General features: G+C 46.1%; 1 protein-coding gene across 1 annotated transcript; it reads left to right on the plus strand.

Annotated features, from left to right (window-relative positions):
- Positions 1–202: 202 nt before the first annotated feature.
- LOC110711319 lies at positions 203–1,195 on the plus strand. The gene has a single exon (XM_021889698.1). It carries the CDS (start codon positions 203–205, stop codon positions 1,193–1,195), a length of 993 nt encoding a protein of 330 aa, XP_021745390.1.
- The last annotated feature ends 15,784 nt before the right edge of the window (positions 1,196–16,979 follow it).

Genomic DNA, 16,979 nt, shown 5'->3' on the forward strand with positions numbered 1-16,979 from the left:
CATGGAGCATTTTATAACCCTGGTAGATCGAACTAAGATGACAACTAAGCTGATGTCACTACTTCAAGGGAAGGATGAGCCCTTGAGGGAGTTCATCACCAGATTCAATAAGGAGGCAACAACCATTCCGAATATGAGCTAGAAGGTAGCATTGTTGGCCATGCAGAGCGGCTTGCTGCCAGGATCACCATTCAGAGCGTATATGGGGCATAAGAGCCTCAAAACGCTTGCTAAGGCGCTGGGCAAAGCTCACGAGTTCTTCAAGGCGGATGAAATTGACAGAGCAATGTTTAGCAGGAAGGCGCTAGGCGACCTAGTTAAGCGGGCAGAAGTCACCCGGATAGAAAATATAGCCAGGGCTGACCAGCCAAGCAGAGCTGAACAAGGTCGAAGAGAGGCGGACAGAGCTGTAGGGGTAAGAAGGGCATATCCGAAGAGAGGAGGAAGGCCAGAAAGGTTCGACCAATATACCCCACTAACCCACTCGAGGTCTCACATCTTTAGTGTGAATAAAGCTGATGACAAATGGCAGATACCCCCGAGAATGGTTAATAGGAGTCGTGATCCCAGCAAGTGGTGTGACTTCCATAGGGACCATGGCCATACCACTAACGAGTGCACGCATTTGAAGGATAACATAGAAGATCTGGTCAAGAGAGGATACCTGAATCAATTCAAGCAGCATGTTGATCCTCCAAGAAGAAGGGATGAAGATAGAGCAGGTCGTGACTGCAGAGGAGGTCACACGGGTCCCACTGAAGATAAGGACAGAGACAGTAAGCCAGAAGGCAGAGTGTATGTGATCAGTGGAGGACCAGTGCATGGGGGAACATTGAACAAGGCACGAGCAGACCTGCGGGCAATGATACATCAGATAAATTACAATGAGAAGCGCAGATGTCCACCACTTCCCCCGCAGCCGCGAGCTACATTTGATGAATACGATCAAGAAGGCATAATCTACCCTCATGATGACCGGCTGGTGGTGACAATGAGAATACCAAATTGGGAAGTGGATCGAATACTGATAGACGGGGGTAGCTCAGCCAACATCATATACATCAGCGCGTTCAAAGAGTTGAAGTTAGACAGAAAATATCTAAAAAGGGTGAGTTATGAAGTCACCGGGTTCAACAGATTCGGATTGACCCCGGAAGGCATAATTGAGCTCCCAGTTCGAGTAAGGGAAAGGTAAAAAAGACATGATGTTCGAGCAGAGTTCCTGGTGATAGACTCTCCTTCACCATACAATGTAATCATGGGAAGGCCGCTCATCCACAAGATCGGCGGAGTGGTTTCCACCTATCACCTCACCATGGCCTACACAACTAATGAAGGGCGGTCAGCAAAGCTCAGGGGAAGACAAAAGACAGCCTAACAATGCTACATAACTGCTTTAAAGCAGCCCGCCAGGATCAGGCAGCAGCCGATCTCAGAGCAAAGATCTCTTGAGCAGCCTGAGAGAAAGTAAAGGAAAAGGAAGCGTGAAGAATACCATAGGGAAAAGGATAAGCAAAAGTTGGCCATGGAAAGTTTTGAGCCTGCAAAAGAGGAGATGGCCAGGCCACTTCCCAGCGGGGAGCACGTTACAATTGAGCTCACCGAGGGCGACCCATCAAGAATGGTGAAAATCGGGAAGGATATTGATCCAGTTGTAGGGGTACACCTCATAGAGCTGTTGAGGAAGAACAAAGATATCTTCACGTTTTTAGCATATGAGATGCCTGGAATTGACCCCGGAGTCATGGTCCACCGGCTGAATGTGAGAGAAGATATCAAACCAGTAAGGCGGAAGAAACGAAGCTTCTCTACGGAGAAAAACCAGGCCATCCAGGAGGAAGTAGAAAAACTTTTGGAAGCAGGATTCATTGAGCCTTGTGATTATCCAGAGTGGTTAGCCAACGTAGTCATGGTCAAGAAGGCGAATGGTCAGTGGAGAATGTGTGTTGATTTCACCGACCTCAACAAAGCCTACCCGAAGGACTGTTACCCGCTGCCACGAATAAATCAGCTTGTAGATTCAACCAGTGGGCACGCCCTGCTGAGCTTCATGGACGCCTTCTCAGGATACCATCAAATCAGCCTGCACAGTCCAGATAGGCAGAAAACCGCATTCATCACTAAAGGGGGAGTGTACAATTACATAGCTATGCCCTTTGGGTTGAAGAATGCAATACCAACTTTTCAGAAAACAATGGATAGAGTGTTCATGCACTAGAAGGGTAGAAATGTGGAAGTATATGTTGACGACTCAATTGTAAAGAGAGTCACGTAGGCAGGGCATATCATGGATTTAGAAGAAACATTTGCCACTCTGAGCAAATACAACATCAAACTCAATCTGAAGAAATGTGTCTTCGGGGTGAGTTCAGGAAAGTTCTTAGGCTTCCTGATCAGTGAAAGAGGAATAGACACAAATCCGGAGAAGTTTAAGGCAGTCCTAAGCCTACCTGAGCCTAAGTGTATCAAAGACATCATGCGATTGACAGGTAGAATGGCCGCACTAACCAGGTTCATCAGCAAGTCAAGAGACAATGCCTGCCGTTTTACCAGTTTTTGAAAGGGAACAAAGAATTTAAGTGGGGAGCCGCAGAAAGAGAAGCTTTTGAGGGTATTAAGGAGCATCTGACTAAGCTCCCAACAATGATCAGCCCGGAGCTGAGGGAAAAATTGCAACTGTACATTTCCGCATCAATTCAAACAATCGTAGTTGTCCTCTTGGTAGAAAGACACAAACAACAAAGGCTAATATACTTCGTGAGCCACGTACTAACTGAGGCAGAACAAAGGTACCCATTGGTAGAGAAACTGGCCTTCGTAGTGGTAACAACAGCAAGGAAGTTGAAACCATATTTTGACGCGCACATAATACAAATCCTCACAAATCACCCACTGGAAAAAGCATTGTAAAAAATGGACGCATCAGGCAGACTCTTGATATGGGCCATCGAGCTTTCTGAGTATGAGTTGGAGGTCAAACCTAGGGCAGCCATCAAGGCACAAGCCTTAGCAGATTTCATCGTGGAAGCCTCTTATGAGGAGAAGGAAGACGACGTTGGGATCTGGATGGTAGAAGTAGATGGATCCTCAACCCAAACAGGGAGCGGAGCAGGAATCATAATGACATCCCCAGAAGGAAATGTATTTGAGTACGCCATAAAGTTCAAATTCAAAGCATCAAATAACGAGGCAGAATACGAGGCAACGCTGGCAGGTCTGCGTATGAGTATCGCAGCCAGAGCCAGGAAAGTCCATCTGCAAACTGACTCCCAGCTTGTCGCCAGTCAGCTAAAGGGGGCGTATGAGATTAGGGAGCCCACCATGTTGAAATATGTAACTAAATTAAAGGAACTGGTAGCCCAGCTAGTTCACTTCCAGATAGACTTGGTCCCTAGAGCGGGAAACTCCCAGGCTGACGCCTTATCAAAGTTAGCCAGTTCTACCCTGCAGAGCCTTACGAGGATGGTGGAAGTCTTGGAAGAAAGCAGTATCGCTGAAAAGGAGCAGGTGAACTGCATTGGGCAGCAGCGAACTAAGTTCACAGACATTCTGGCATACAAGGTTCATGGCTCGTTACCAGACAACGAAGTGCAAGATAAGAAGGTAATGAAAGACGCCAATTGGTACGTGGTAATGAATGGGGAGCTTAACAAGAAGGGCTTCTCAAAACCACTGCTGAGGTGTATCCTAGAGTGGGAGCAGGAAAACATTATGGAAGAAGCCCACTCAGGAATATGTGCCAACCACATTAGTGGAGCATTGGGAGTAGAAGTTCTAAGAAGAGGCGCATACTGGCCAACTCTAGCTCAAGACGTGCTGACATATGTGAAAAAGTGCGACAAGTGTCAAAAAATACTCCCCAGTCATAAACCAGCCAGCAAATGATCTGACTCCAATCCTCAGCCCGATCCCGTTCGCCCAGTGGGGAATGGACATATTGGGATCGTTCACCACTAGGTCAGCGGGCAGAAAATACCTCATATTGGCGGTAGACTATTTTACTAAGTGGATAGAAGCTGAACCAACCAAGTACATAAAGGCCACCCAAGTGAGGACGTTCATATGGAAAAACATCATCACAAGATTCGGGGTACCACAGTGCATAATCTTTGACCACGGATGCCAATTTTACTGCGACACAATCAAGGATTATCTGGAGGACATGGGCACCAAGTATGCAAGTGCCTCTGTCTGCTACCCCCAGAGAAATGGTCAGGCCAAGGCAACAAACAAGCTGATCCTAACAGCCCTGCAGAGAAAGCTGGAGGAGCACAAGGGCCTATGGGCTGACCTAGTCCCAGAGGTCCTATGGGCAAACGAAACCACTGAGAAAGAGTCTACTGGTAAAAGCCCTTTCACCCTAGCCTATGGGGTTGATGTAGTTGTCCTAGTGGAAGTGCAAATTCCCAGCCTGAGGATACAACATTATGAACAATAAGGAAACGAAAAGTGCATATTGGAAGAGTTTTACTTCCTGCCGGAAGTAAGGCTAAAAGCAGCCCTCAAGTTGAAAGCCTAGAAGAGCAGGATTTCCAAAGCTTTCAATAAAAGGGTCAAGCACAGAGAGCTCTTTCCTGGAGACTTGGTCATCAGAAGGACAACAACAGTGGGAAGAGGAAATCAGCATGGAAAGCTGTCAGCCAATTGGGAAGGTCCTTTCATCATTCATGAGCAAGTAGGACTAGGTGCATTCCTCCTCGCAGATCAAGAAGTTCAGGTCTTAAGAAATAGTTTCAATGCTGATGTGTTAAGGAAATATTTTGTTTAATAGACAAGAAGTTAAGTAGAAACGGAGATAGCTATTTCAATTTTGCAAGAACTCTGTTTAATTCATGTTATGTTAACTAAGGCATCTGAGCCATTTTTAATTTAATGAAATACAAGCCTCTACGTGAGGAGTTATTGCGTAAACTTGTTTTGACATATCATGCTTTAGCATCATATACTAACATGCAGAAGTAATAAAAAAAAAGAGAGAGCAAGAAAACATGCAAGTGCTGAAGGTAAAAAGCAACCTAGCACAAAGCAGCAAAACAACGTTAAACTACGAAAGAAAGCATCCCTCCCAAAAACCCAACCTCACCTGCTCAAAGTAAAATAGGGCACCACCTTGGGGATGCCTGAGGGGGAGGCGTGGCACATTCAACTTGAGCAGGAGAGGGCAGGGAAAACGAAGACGATGAGCTGTGTGGGCGATACTAAGGTTCTCTTAGTCCCACCCAGCTCACCTCTTTGAAGGGGAGAGGAGGAGGAGATAGATACATGTAAGCCCTTACAAAAAGAAGTAAGTGGCACAAAACAACAAGTCGCAACATAAACAAGCTGAACGACATAAATAAGTCACAGCAAAACAAGCTGAATGACACTAAATGAGCGGTCAAAAAGCTGATTGACACAAGTAAGTCTCAGCAGAGCAGACCGAATAATGCCTAGAAAGGCAACAGCTGAATAAACTAGTCAACATGCAAACGAGTCTCTATCAAATCTAAATAGAGTACATAAGGAACAAGCACCCAAAGCAAACAGGGCAAGAAGAATAAAACTTATCAAAGTTCGTTCTAAACACAACAGAGAACAAGAAATCAAGAGAGCCCTCAGCAGCTAAATCAGGAAAATAGGGAGGCCCAACCTACGAGGCCTCGTTGAGCGCAACAAAGAGGCTGTTGTGCTAAGGTATAGGTACTATTATACCTCGGCCCATCAGTAGGCCCAGATAAACACGCAGACTATGAGATAATCAACAGGCAAAGTAGCAGAAATACATACAATACAAAGCTAAACCCCTGCCTACCAAGGCAGAATAAACATTCAGCCGGTTAGTTACAATATATGCAAAGCTGAGCCCTCGTCCACCAGGACAAGGAAACACTCAGCAAGTAAAGTCAGAAAGGCATAAATTCAAGTTAAGCTGGGCAGACCCAGCAACAAAAGACAAAATATTTTGAGAAAACACAAGGAAACATAATCTTTGGCGGCTATACACCCCAAAGATAGTAACAAAAACTACCCAGTTACAATAGATCTGGGTGAGGGAAACTCAGAGGAACCACTGGAGTAGGAAGGTGACAGCCGCCATAACCTTTATTGTCCACCAGCCAAGGACTCCACTCCAATAGCTTCAGCAACGTCAAGACAATGGGGAACTTCCAAGTTCAGCACAGCATGGTCAGGAACCTTGCAACTGGCAGCACGAGGGTGGTCAGCAGGCAGCTCAAACAAACCAGCTTTGCTCGCAGCCACAACTTTGGCCCTGAAGGTGTTGAAACAAGCCTACTGTTCCTCACCTTCACCATATAAGATGCTCACACACCAAGCTGCAGCCTCCCATCCACCATCATGGCGATCAACCAATAACTTAGAAAAAGCAGGGGAGAGCGCAAAGGTCTTAAGTGCCTCCTTCCTAGCAGCTTCCAGTTCAATAACATGCCTAACCCGCAAATTAGCAATCTCTGCTTCCAACGCTTGCACCCTAGTCTGAGAGGTCCCCAATTGCTCCTCGCAACTCTTCAATTTGGTCAGGGTGAGCTGAAATTCTCCCAACTGGAGCTGCAGGGCGTCCGCCCTCTCCCTCAGAGGAGTCACCTCACTGACCATAGCTTCCCTCTCAGCCCGAGCCTACTGAACCTCCAAATTCTTTTGAGAAAGAATCAGGCCCTGATTCTGATATTCCTTCTCCACTGTTAGCAAGGCATTGGATAAATTTCCAACAGACTTGACAAGCTGCAAAAGAGGGCAGAGAAAGAGTAGAGTAAGCTAAGACAGGAATCAGTGGAAGGAATGAATAGAACAAGACACTAATAATGGAACAAACAGAGAAAAAGAGAAAAGCCAAAATCAGAAGGGAGAAAATCAAAAACAGAAAAAAAACCTTCTCCAAGTCATGGCAAGCCGTAGCAGTAGGGAAACTAACTAACTTGCGCGTAGAATCAGCTGTAAGACAAACTCCCTGAGTCAGACGGTACCCCAAAGTACCGCCTTTCTTGGGGTCGTCCACAAACAGAGACTCGTCAGCCCTCACATTCATCTCAGGCCAAAATGGAGCATCCTCAGCTCCAGCACGACAAAGTATAGGGCAAAGATGGACATCAATGGGAACCTCAGAATACTCAATAGCCCCACTAGGGCGGAAAGTACCTCCAGCAGAGATTGAGGTAGCAGACAAGGGGTTCTCAAAAGCATCACTGAAGAATTGGTGAACACAATGATTAAGTTCACTAGAATTCTGAGTGTCAATGCCCCTATCAGCATTTCCACCAGGGAGCCCACTGTTAGCAGAATGAAAAGCAAAGGGATCAAGGCCAGAGGAGGTACGAGCCTTCTTTGTAGCGGGCTCATCCTCAGCAAGGGCGGATGTCACAGGATCATCCTCCAGGTCGATGACTGGCTGATCCTGCTTGTGAGCACCCCTCTGCCTGAGCGTGCCTACCTTTGGAGGCACTTCGGAGCCGCCCTCTCAATCCAGCAGGGCGCGGCGGAAACTTGGGAAGCTCCATGATAGTTTCATCAGGAAATTGGAAATCAGCAGCTACAGCAGAAGGATCAACATTGTCCTTCGCAGTAGTAACATTGTCAACATCAGAAGGAAAGAGCAGAACATGCTCAGCAGAAGAATCGGGCTTTGAGCCCGCAGCGGTAGTTTCAGCCTCATCAGAGGGAAACTTGAGAACAATATCCGCAAAGTCATCAGCGGTAGTCTTTGGATCATCGGAAGCTTGATCACGTTGCCTTTTGGTAGTAGAGGTCTGAGGTGCCACCTGGCCGGAAGTCGCAACAGGCTGCTTGTCAGGTTAAGCACCATGTGCCACTAACGCCTCAGGTTCTGAAGCCGCTCTTCGAGGGGCAGGCCGAGTCTCACGCCTACTCCCAACAGTAGAGGATGAAGGCTCAATTTCAGAATGGCTGGACCCTGCGCGGTCAGCTGCAGTCACAGTACCAAAAAATAGTCTGCAGCTTAGCGGGGGCCAGACGCTCTTCATTCTTCAGGGAGCCAGCATACACCTCCAGTGTGTCAAAGAGCTCAGGAGGATTTTCAGGAGTAGTAGTTAAAGGGTCCCTCCAGTTATCAGCCAGCCCAAGGATACACTTGTCCAACTTGTCATAGCCTGAAAAGGAGAAAGACAAGAAAATATAACAACGTAAAGAACTAAGATAAAGGAGAAAAAAGAAAAGGAAACGAAAGAAAGCCAAGAAACTTACCAGACTCATGTGTACGTCACAATCGCATAGCAAAGAGCTGCTCGTTACCCACAATGTATATGGAGTTGGGTAGCCAGATCTTGGGAAATTTGGAGTCACCAATCCCCGCTCCCTGTAGAGCATCAAAAGCCTCCGTCTCACGGGCAGACTCGCAGGGGGAAACAGTAACTCCAGCCATTTTAATACGGATCTCCCTGAAGTTCCGTGGCGCAGAAAAAGTGGAGGGCACCTTCACCCAGAAAAACTTACCAGTCCAGTGTCCTAGATTGTACTGTTGCATGCTGTTGTTCTGTCCTGGCAGGCTGACTGTGGGATTGTTATCAAGCTGCTTTTTATGATGAATGTTGGCGGATGGTGTATGCTTTCAAGCTAAGCTGATGCTTTTTATACTCACCTTATTTGTTATCTTTGGATGTTTGGGTTTATTACCCACGTTTGGTTATAGCTTCGGTTTCCTCTTCCGTTGTTAGTTAGAGGTTCCGTAGTTGTTGTCTTTGTTTTCCCTTCGGGCTTTGGTTTTGTTGCTTCTTTGGCCCAGAGGGCATGTACTGAACTTTCATTTCTTGTAGTTGCTACTTTTATGGGTAGTAAATCTTTACTTTTGGTAATAAAATTCTTTATTTACCAAAAAAAAAAACCTTACCAGTCTAGTCCCTGAAACGACTAAGTTTTGGGTAGGACAATACCCTGCCCTCCTTAGGAGCAACATAATACCACCCAGACTCAGTCCCAAAAGTAGACCTCTTCAGGCTCATTAAAGACTTGAACAGGTGCAAGGACTCAGGGTACCTCCGAAACTACAGAAACCATAGCGGGAAAATTAGAGTATGAAGAGAATCTGGATGCAGCAGGGAAATACAGATATTGAAGGCACAAAACACCTTCACAAGAGTAGGGTCAAGAGGAAACCTAAGACCCAAGTCCAGCTGAGATGCAAACACAACATTGTGCCCATCAGGGGGAGCAGATAGCTTTGCACTGTCAGCGGGCAAGACCAACTCGTAGCCTTCCCTAAAGCCATAAAACTTTTGTCCAAGAAGCAAGGTTCAACCTTTTAGCATCCTTATGCTAGAGAGATTCCAGCATGCAGTTCTTGGGCCTGTAGCACTTGTCATCCAAGAAAAACTCAATCTTGCCCTCCTCTACAGGCTCCGGTCCATTACATAGGTGGGTTGACAATAAAAAAAGAGAACGATAACCTAGGGACTCAGTCGTCCTGCTCGTTTGAACAGCTGGAGAGGGAGATGGTGATGGAGTATCAATACTGCCACCTCGCACTACATAATGCTCAAACCGATTCACATCATCCATGTCATCAAGCCAAGAAAAACTGTTTAAAGGCTGAACATGGGGAATGGGACTAACAAGAGTCACGTCAGGGGGATTAGCCTTAATGGCATCAACTAACATCTTATGACGCATTGCGCGTAGCCTTAAACGGGTAAGGTGGGACAAAGGAATCCCATCCTTAACAAGCACCCGCTCGCAGTAGGGATCAAAGAAATCAGGGCGAGGCTTGCGCTGAAAAGGGCGAAAGGCACTACCCTCAGCGAGACGACTACTGCCCGACCCAAACGCAACAGTACCTGGCCCGCTCGCACCAGAGGGACAGGGAAAAGGCATAACCATTTGTATAGGAATGGGGGAAGAAGAACGAGAAACAGGAGGAGTGTGCACAGGGCGCTCACCTAAAGGAGATTATCGGGAAGGAGAATTCGATTCAGTGGCCACTTGAGGCTTACTTATGTTTTGACTATTAGAAACATCAGGCATTATGAAATCTACAAAGACAAAAAGCCCACGAAGAGAAGAAAAAGCAATGGGGCACCGAAAATCAAAGATTAGTTTAAGGAGATAAGAACAATGAAGGAATAAAGAGGAAAGAACCAAGAAAGCAACTATAACAACAAAAAAGGGAAAAAAATTGGGCAATGGCAATTAGGGCGAATCAAAAGATACAACCTTGGTTAGCAAAACGCAAAAAGAGGCGAAATTGGGAAAATACATACAACAAAAAGGTACAAAGTAAGTACCTTTAGGAGAAAAAGTTGCAGAAGCAACAGAGTACAACAACAATGGCGGACGCAAGAACCTAAACAAAACAAAGTTCAAAACTGCTGTAAAAAATAATGACAGAAGAAAAAGCAAATTAGTAAAGAAGTAAGAGTAGAAAAATAAAAGAGAAAAGCGAGTATGGCAATAAGTTGAAGCAAAAATAAAGGCGAATAAAGCAGAAACTTACCACAACAATGGAAGAACACGAGTGCCTGAAGAGGAGAAATGAGGAGCGAAGATTTTGAAATGAAAAGTAATAAAGAAGGGAAGATGAAAAAATAAGGGAAGTAAAAGAAATTAGTAAAAAGTGGGGGACGGTGAATTTAATACGGAGTAAATAGGCGGTTGGGCACGAAGCAAAGCCAAACTGCCATGTCATTTCAGTAAATTCAAACTGACGGCCTGGATCATCAACACGTGTCCCACCAATGCAAATACTGTTCTCGTAAAAAAATGTGCACTTCAGCGGGAGTGATCGAAATTCCTCTCCGCAAGCTCGTCATTTCTCAGACTTCAGCGGGAGTGATTGAAATTCCTCTCCGCAAGCTTGTCATTTCTCAGACTTTAGCGGGAGTGATTGAAATTCCTCTCCGCAAGCTCGTCATTTCTCAGACTTCAGCGGGAGTGATCGAAATTCCTCTTTGCAAGCTCGTCATTTCTCAGACTTCAGCGGGAGTGATCGAAATTCCTCTTCGCAAGCGCGTCATTTCTCAGACTTCAGCGGGAGTGATCGAAATTCCTCTCCGCAAGCTCGTCATTTCTCAGACTTCAGCGGGAGTGATCGAAATTCCTCTCCGCAAGCTCGTCATTTCTTAGACTTTAGCGGGAGTGATTGAAATTCCTGTCCGCAAGCTCGTCATTTCCAAGACTTCAGCGGGAGTTATAAAAAAAACTCATCCTACAGCCCAAGCAAGTCACAGCCGAATGTGCACCCAGCAGGCAGAAACAGAGCCATCACAAAATTCAAACGACAACAAAAGCATCGTCATCAAAAACAGGTCCTGGTGAGCTATTCCTTCCAGCTGGGCTAGGAGTAGGAGTGTGCAAGATAATTTAGCCCCCGTCGATAACCAAGTCCCCGGATCGCAGCAACAACCTAGAGACTTGAGGGGCTAGGAGTGTGCAAGATAATTTAGCCAGACGACTCGTTGAGCCACAGTTGATAAGGCTACAAGCTTAGAATAGCTGGCATGAATAAACCTCACGCCATCTCTTGAGGGGCTAGTTGTAGGGGATAGCTCCTGGTGAGCTATTCCTTCCAGCTGGGCTCAGTTAAGAAGGCTATGCTGCATAAAAAGAGTCGGCATGATTGACCTCATACCACCTCTTGAGGGGCTAGTTGTATAGGATAGCTCCCGCTGAACTATCGTCCAGCTCCCAGGGTGCGCACTCACTGCCGAGAAAGCAGCTAAGAAGGGCTCTCTAGCCTAATGGAGTCAGCCCGCAGATCTGACCAGACTAAACTCTCTATAAAGTAGATAGTACACTTATAAGTAGAGGGTAAGGTACAACGGAAAGGGGGTTAGGCACTCAAGTTATTGTACTTTCTATATCTTTCTAAGTACACTTTCTCTCTCTAAACATTCTCTAACTTAAGCTTCGGAGGGGGGTTCCTCGAGCCACCCCCAAGGACAGTTTACGTGTGCTGTCGTGTGTAGGTTGTCGACGGGACCCAGCTCAGCCAGCAGAACCCTTGGATCTACACTTGGAACACAAGGCATTCCGTCGTTTGGGGGAAGGATTTGAACTTGTTGCCCCAAAACGGTCTCTTTCGGTGGCCGCCTGGAAAGATGAGCGGCCGCATAACAGATCATTCAGCGTCTACCGAGCGCCCTAGACGTTGAACTCCGTTTCCTCCTTCACCCCTATTCATACAGTCTTGGACGAGTACGATATTTCTCTCTTCTAGCTGGAGCCAAACAGCTGGGTAAACATATTTGGGTACTTGGTGACGTGCATTCGGAAAGGCTTCAAGTCGGACTTTCTGATTTTCTGCGAGATGCATGCGATGATCCACCTAGAGAAGCACACGGACGAGTAGTTCATGCTTAGCACCACCAAGGATTATATGGTGGGGATGGACCGTGTGTCAAAGTGGCGAGACTGGAAGATCCTATTCTACAACATCAAAACAAAGGACGCGTAGTTCAATCTGCGAATGAATCGGTTCAATGTCAAGCCGATCCAGCTCGGTCGAGGAGATCATAGACCATACAAACCACCTGTCCACCCAGGACCGAGCTCACTAACTTGAATACTTTAAGATAAAGAAGGTTAGGCGGGATGGCAAATTGATGGCCGTGCACCAGAACTAGATCCCCTTGGCCGGCTGGCTTCGGAACCTAATTTAATTGTCCGTATGCGGCCTGTACACGAACCTTCCCCAAGGTGGGGCTTTAGTTCTTTCTGACGTCCGAATTCTTTTCTCTTTGGAAATTATTCTAACTATTGGTCAAATTTTTGTTTTTGCAGAGGAGGCGTACGCATGTTGGACAAGGAGCAGAAGGGGGAGATCGACATGTCTGAGATTTTTCTTGCTCGGTACAAGGCTCATCAACAAGTGTACGAGCAGACCAAGGACGTACGGACCGTTCTCTTTTTATTCCCTTTATCGTGCTGGTATGTTCGAGGGAGACTCCTTCCCTTTTTGGTGTGGACGCCTTTTCCGTCCGTGTTGTTATACTTGGAAAAGACTCCTTCTCTTTTTGTGCGGACGTTTCTTTGCTTCCGCGCTGCTATGTTTGGAAGGGACTCCTTCCTTTTTTAGTACGGATGTTAACTTGTTTTAATAACTTCTCGTACTAAATTTTTCGTTCTTTTCCAGTTAGCTACTCCCAACCCCAGGGCAAAGCGAAAGGCGTCGACCACCTCTTCGAAGGACAAGGCGTCCAAGCAGAGGAAGTCGGTCGATTCCAAGACCCCTTCGGATTCTGCGGCCAAGATGACGCCGTGGATTGCCACGAAGCAATCCAAAGGAGACAACCCCAGCCGACAACAAGTGGGGACTCCAAGTCCGTGGACCCCAAAACAAGGTCGATCCACAATCTGTCCTTGGGGGAAGACGACGACCCTGTTAAAAGGGTCGAGAAGTCAGACTGGCAAGCGGCTGCCGGGCATACGACTAAAAATATAATCGGTCGCACAAGTGGTGAGAAGGAAGAACCTCAGCCTCCTCCTTCCTGTAACTTCAACTTCCTATCTCTTCCCACCTTCTCAACTGGTTAGTCATAGATTCTACACTTGTGTTTTCTTGCAAACTTTTCATTGGTTTAACACTTTTTGCGGCCATGTGCAAATATTGAGGAGGAGATGAACGTGAAAATTCCAGGCCAGTCACTGACTGGTGCGGACAGGAAAGCATTGAGGGAGGCCATGGCTAGGGTCATCCCTTAGGAGTAAAGGGACAAGCTCTAAGGAATCAACGAGGGCTTCCTCGGTCCCATGATAAACTGCAGCAATGAGGTAACCGTCCGCATCTGTTTTTCATTTTGGCTTTTTATACTTAGACAATATTTCTTTATTTTCTTCTACTAACAACTCTATGTCCGCATGCAGCTCTTTCTCAGGCTTAACGCCTTCTTGGAGTGGAAGGAGAAAGAGAATGAGCAGCTGAAGGAGACTTGGGTCGCACAAAGAAAGGCCCAGGATGAGGTGACAGGGATAGCCGTAATCCAAAAGGTCCATCTAAAGACTCATATAGCCGCACTGACTGATAAAGCGACGCGGCAGGCTGAGGATCTAGTTAAGTTGGGCAAAGCCAGTGTCTCGAGGTGGTCTTAGGAGCGGGCGATCGAAGCTGGCTTCGGGTTCTAGCTCGTGGTTTTTACATGGAGGAGACATCGGCTGAGCAGCGAGTGCAGATCTTCATTCTGATTCTTATTTCCATGACTCTTTCTCCTGATAGGAGGTCACGTGCACTCCTTTGCTACCTCCCTTCTTTAGTCAGGATCAGTGAGATAGGATCCTTTAGCTGGGCCAGCCTTGGATACGCCGACCTTCTCTTGTCGTTACGTCATGGCTGTAGGAAGCTGAACAACGAGTCTCCCGTCACTGTCTACGGTCTATGGAGAGCCGTAGAGGTAATGATCCTTTCCTCTTCTTGTTTTATTTTAATTTGTTCGGCTCATATGCTCAAATATTACTTTTCATTGCAGCTATGGTTTCACGAGTACTTCCCAGGATTGGCTCCTCGACGGCGTCGTGGAGCGGTTCATGATTTCCCTGTCGGGGCTAGCTGGCGTGACCGAGGAGAGTCACGGGTGGAGTCTGTCTCTGCGCTGCGCGGGCTGCTACGCCGAGGCACCTTTTTTGTTGGCGTAAGAATTAGTTTTGTAGCCCGTTATTTTCTCTCTGACGTTATTTCCAGTGTTTCATGCCAACTTTTTATGGTTTTCAGGTTGCCATTGATGTCCGGTATCGTCCTTGGGCCGGGATGACTAATCTTCCCGAGGCCTTGCATCTTTCAGCGCACCGCATTGTTTTGGTTGGTACCGGACGCTTTGTCTGGTATTTGGGGGAGCGTGTTGTTCGTCAGCACAGTGGTGATCGCTTTGTGGTGCCCTCATCTCTACCAGAGTCGATGCTGGACTCGCGCTTGCTTAGGGAGTTGATAAATAGGGGAGAGCGCTACACTTTTCCTTGGCAGGAGCTTGTGCACATGGAGGGTGATTACGCGCAGGACTTGCTTCCCCCTCTAGCTCCTCCACCCCGCCTTCCTGAGGTATGATTTCTTTTGAGGATTTTTTTCACTAGTCTCTATTTAAATAGTTGAATAACTTGATTATTCGATCGTATTTTCAGACGACTGTTCGCCCTGTAGGGAGGATTGAGATTCCACCTCAATCTTTCCGCTACCCAAGGCCGATTGGTATTACCGAGGACCATATTGCTGACGCGCTAGAGGGTTTCAGACAGGCGCAGGAGTCTCTGCCCGAGGTTTTTGAGCCGGTAAGTTTTTGATGCATTATTCATCATGTTAACACCACTTGTTACTGATTTTTCTTTGTTTTTTTCTCAGCCTAACCGCTCGGAGATGATGGGACTCATGAAGTTGGTTGACGCTCTGAAGTACTGCATCATCAAGCTTCGGCGTGGTGCGAGTTGTCGGAGTAGTTCTAGCGATGTTCTTGAGGTATGCTCATTTTTTCCACTTCAACCATTTGTTTTACTTTGCATTGTTGACGCCTTTTGATTTTGTATCTTTCAGGAGCAACGGAGGTCCCGCTCGCGCTCGAGGCATAGAGGCTCAGACGAGGGGGAGCTTAGTCGTGGTAGACGTTCTCCTGAGGTTCATCGGCATTCTCAGTCTCAGCGGGAGCCTCAGATTACTTAGCTGTTTCATGAGGCTCAGTGGCAGCAACCTCAGTCTTCCCAGCGCTTTCAGGGTCAGGGTCAGAGGCAGCGAAAGTCGTTTTCATAGCCTTCTCAGCTTGAGTTTAGGCCTATTTTGACTCTCGTGGATCCTGGTTTATTTTCATCTCCATCGTCTGGGATTCCTTCACCGGTGTCGGGCTTGTTCTCAATTCCAATGTATGGGACGATGCCTCCGCCGACGATTCCCGTGTCTTTGAGTCAGTCTACACCGTTTGCTAGTTGGACGGGTCCTGCTTTGAGTTTGACTGCTGCCGGAGTCACAGGGACTAGTAGGGACACTACTCCCCGTATTCGGATGATGGTGGGACTCTTTGGCTCGCTGTTCCCGTATTCACAGGCTGGAGATGATACTGATCCTAACTCTTCTAGTTCTGCAGACTTTTGACCGAGGGTCTTTATTTGTACATACTGTGATGACACTTGACGCTGTTTATTTATTATGACTCATTTTGTACATTATTCACAGTTTATGTATTTATTAGTGTGTGTTAGTGTGTGCTTGAGACTCATTGTGTGTGATTGTGTATTTATTGATGACACGACAAAAAAGGTAAGTGGAGTAAGTGGAGGGTACCGACCTTCCCCAAAAGAAAAAGAAATAAAAATAAATAAAATGACTAAAATAAATAAATAAATAAAAATTAAATAATAAAAATAAAATGATAAAAATAATAAAAAGAATAAATAATAAAAAAAGAAATAAAAATAAATAAAAAAAAGTTGAGAATTTTATTAGGAATGAAACTCTCAGAAAGCTGAAAAATAAATGGTGAAGATAAAATACTAAAAAAAAATCCAGATAGATACAAGAAAAGATAAAAAAAAGAAAACGCGTGGGCGCCGTGACACGACACTGTACACCGTGTCACGGTGGAATATCCCGTGTCACGGTGCTCGTATTCAACAACGTTGTGGTTTACGTGTATGAAAAGATAATTTCTGAGCAGTTCCGAGCGCTTTTGCTATAAAATAGGACCAATATATTCGTGATATGCATAATTACGAAACACAAAATAATTAGAATTTCATATTTCAATAATAATGTCTCAGAATTTTGATAATACATTGCGCGACTGGTCTTATTCTTTGACCAATGCTGACAAAAGAGAGTTAGAATTATTTCATGTCAGGGGTTTACTAGCCCTGAGGCATGTAGCGATTGAACATGATTTTCTTAGGGCAGCATTAGATTATTGGAGTCCAGAAACACATTGTTTTAAATTTGATTACGATGAAATCTGTCCCCTGCCGGAGGAATTCGGTGCAATATTTGGATTTCCTGCTAGAAATCTTATTGCCATGCCTACCCTACGTGATCATTATTACCAAGATTTTGAACGCCATTTGAATCTAAC

This window comes from Chenopodium quinoa, unplaced genomic scaffold (assembly GCF_001683475.1).
Source record: "Chenopodium quinoa cultivar QQ74 unplaced genomic scaffold, ASM168347v1, whole genome shotgun sequence".
Classification (NCBI taxonomy): domain Eukaryota; kingdom Viridiplantae; phylum Streptophyta; class Magnoliopsida; order Caryophyllales; family Amaranthaceae; genus Chenopodium; species Chenopodium quinoa.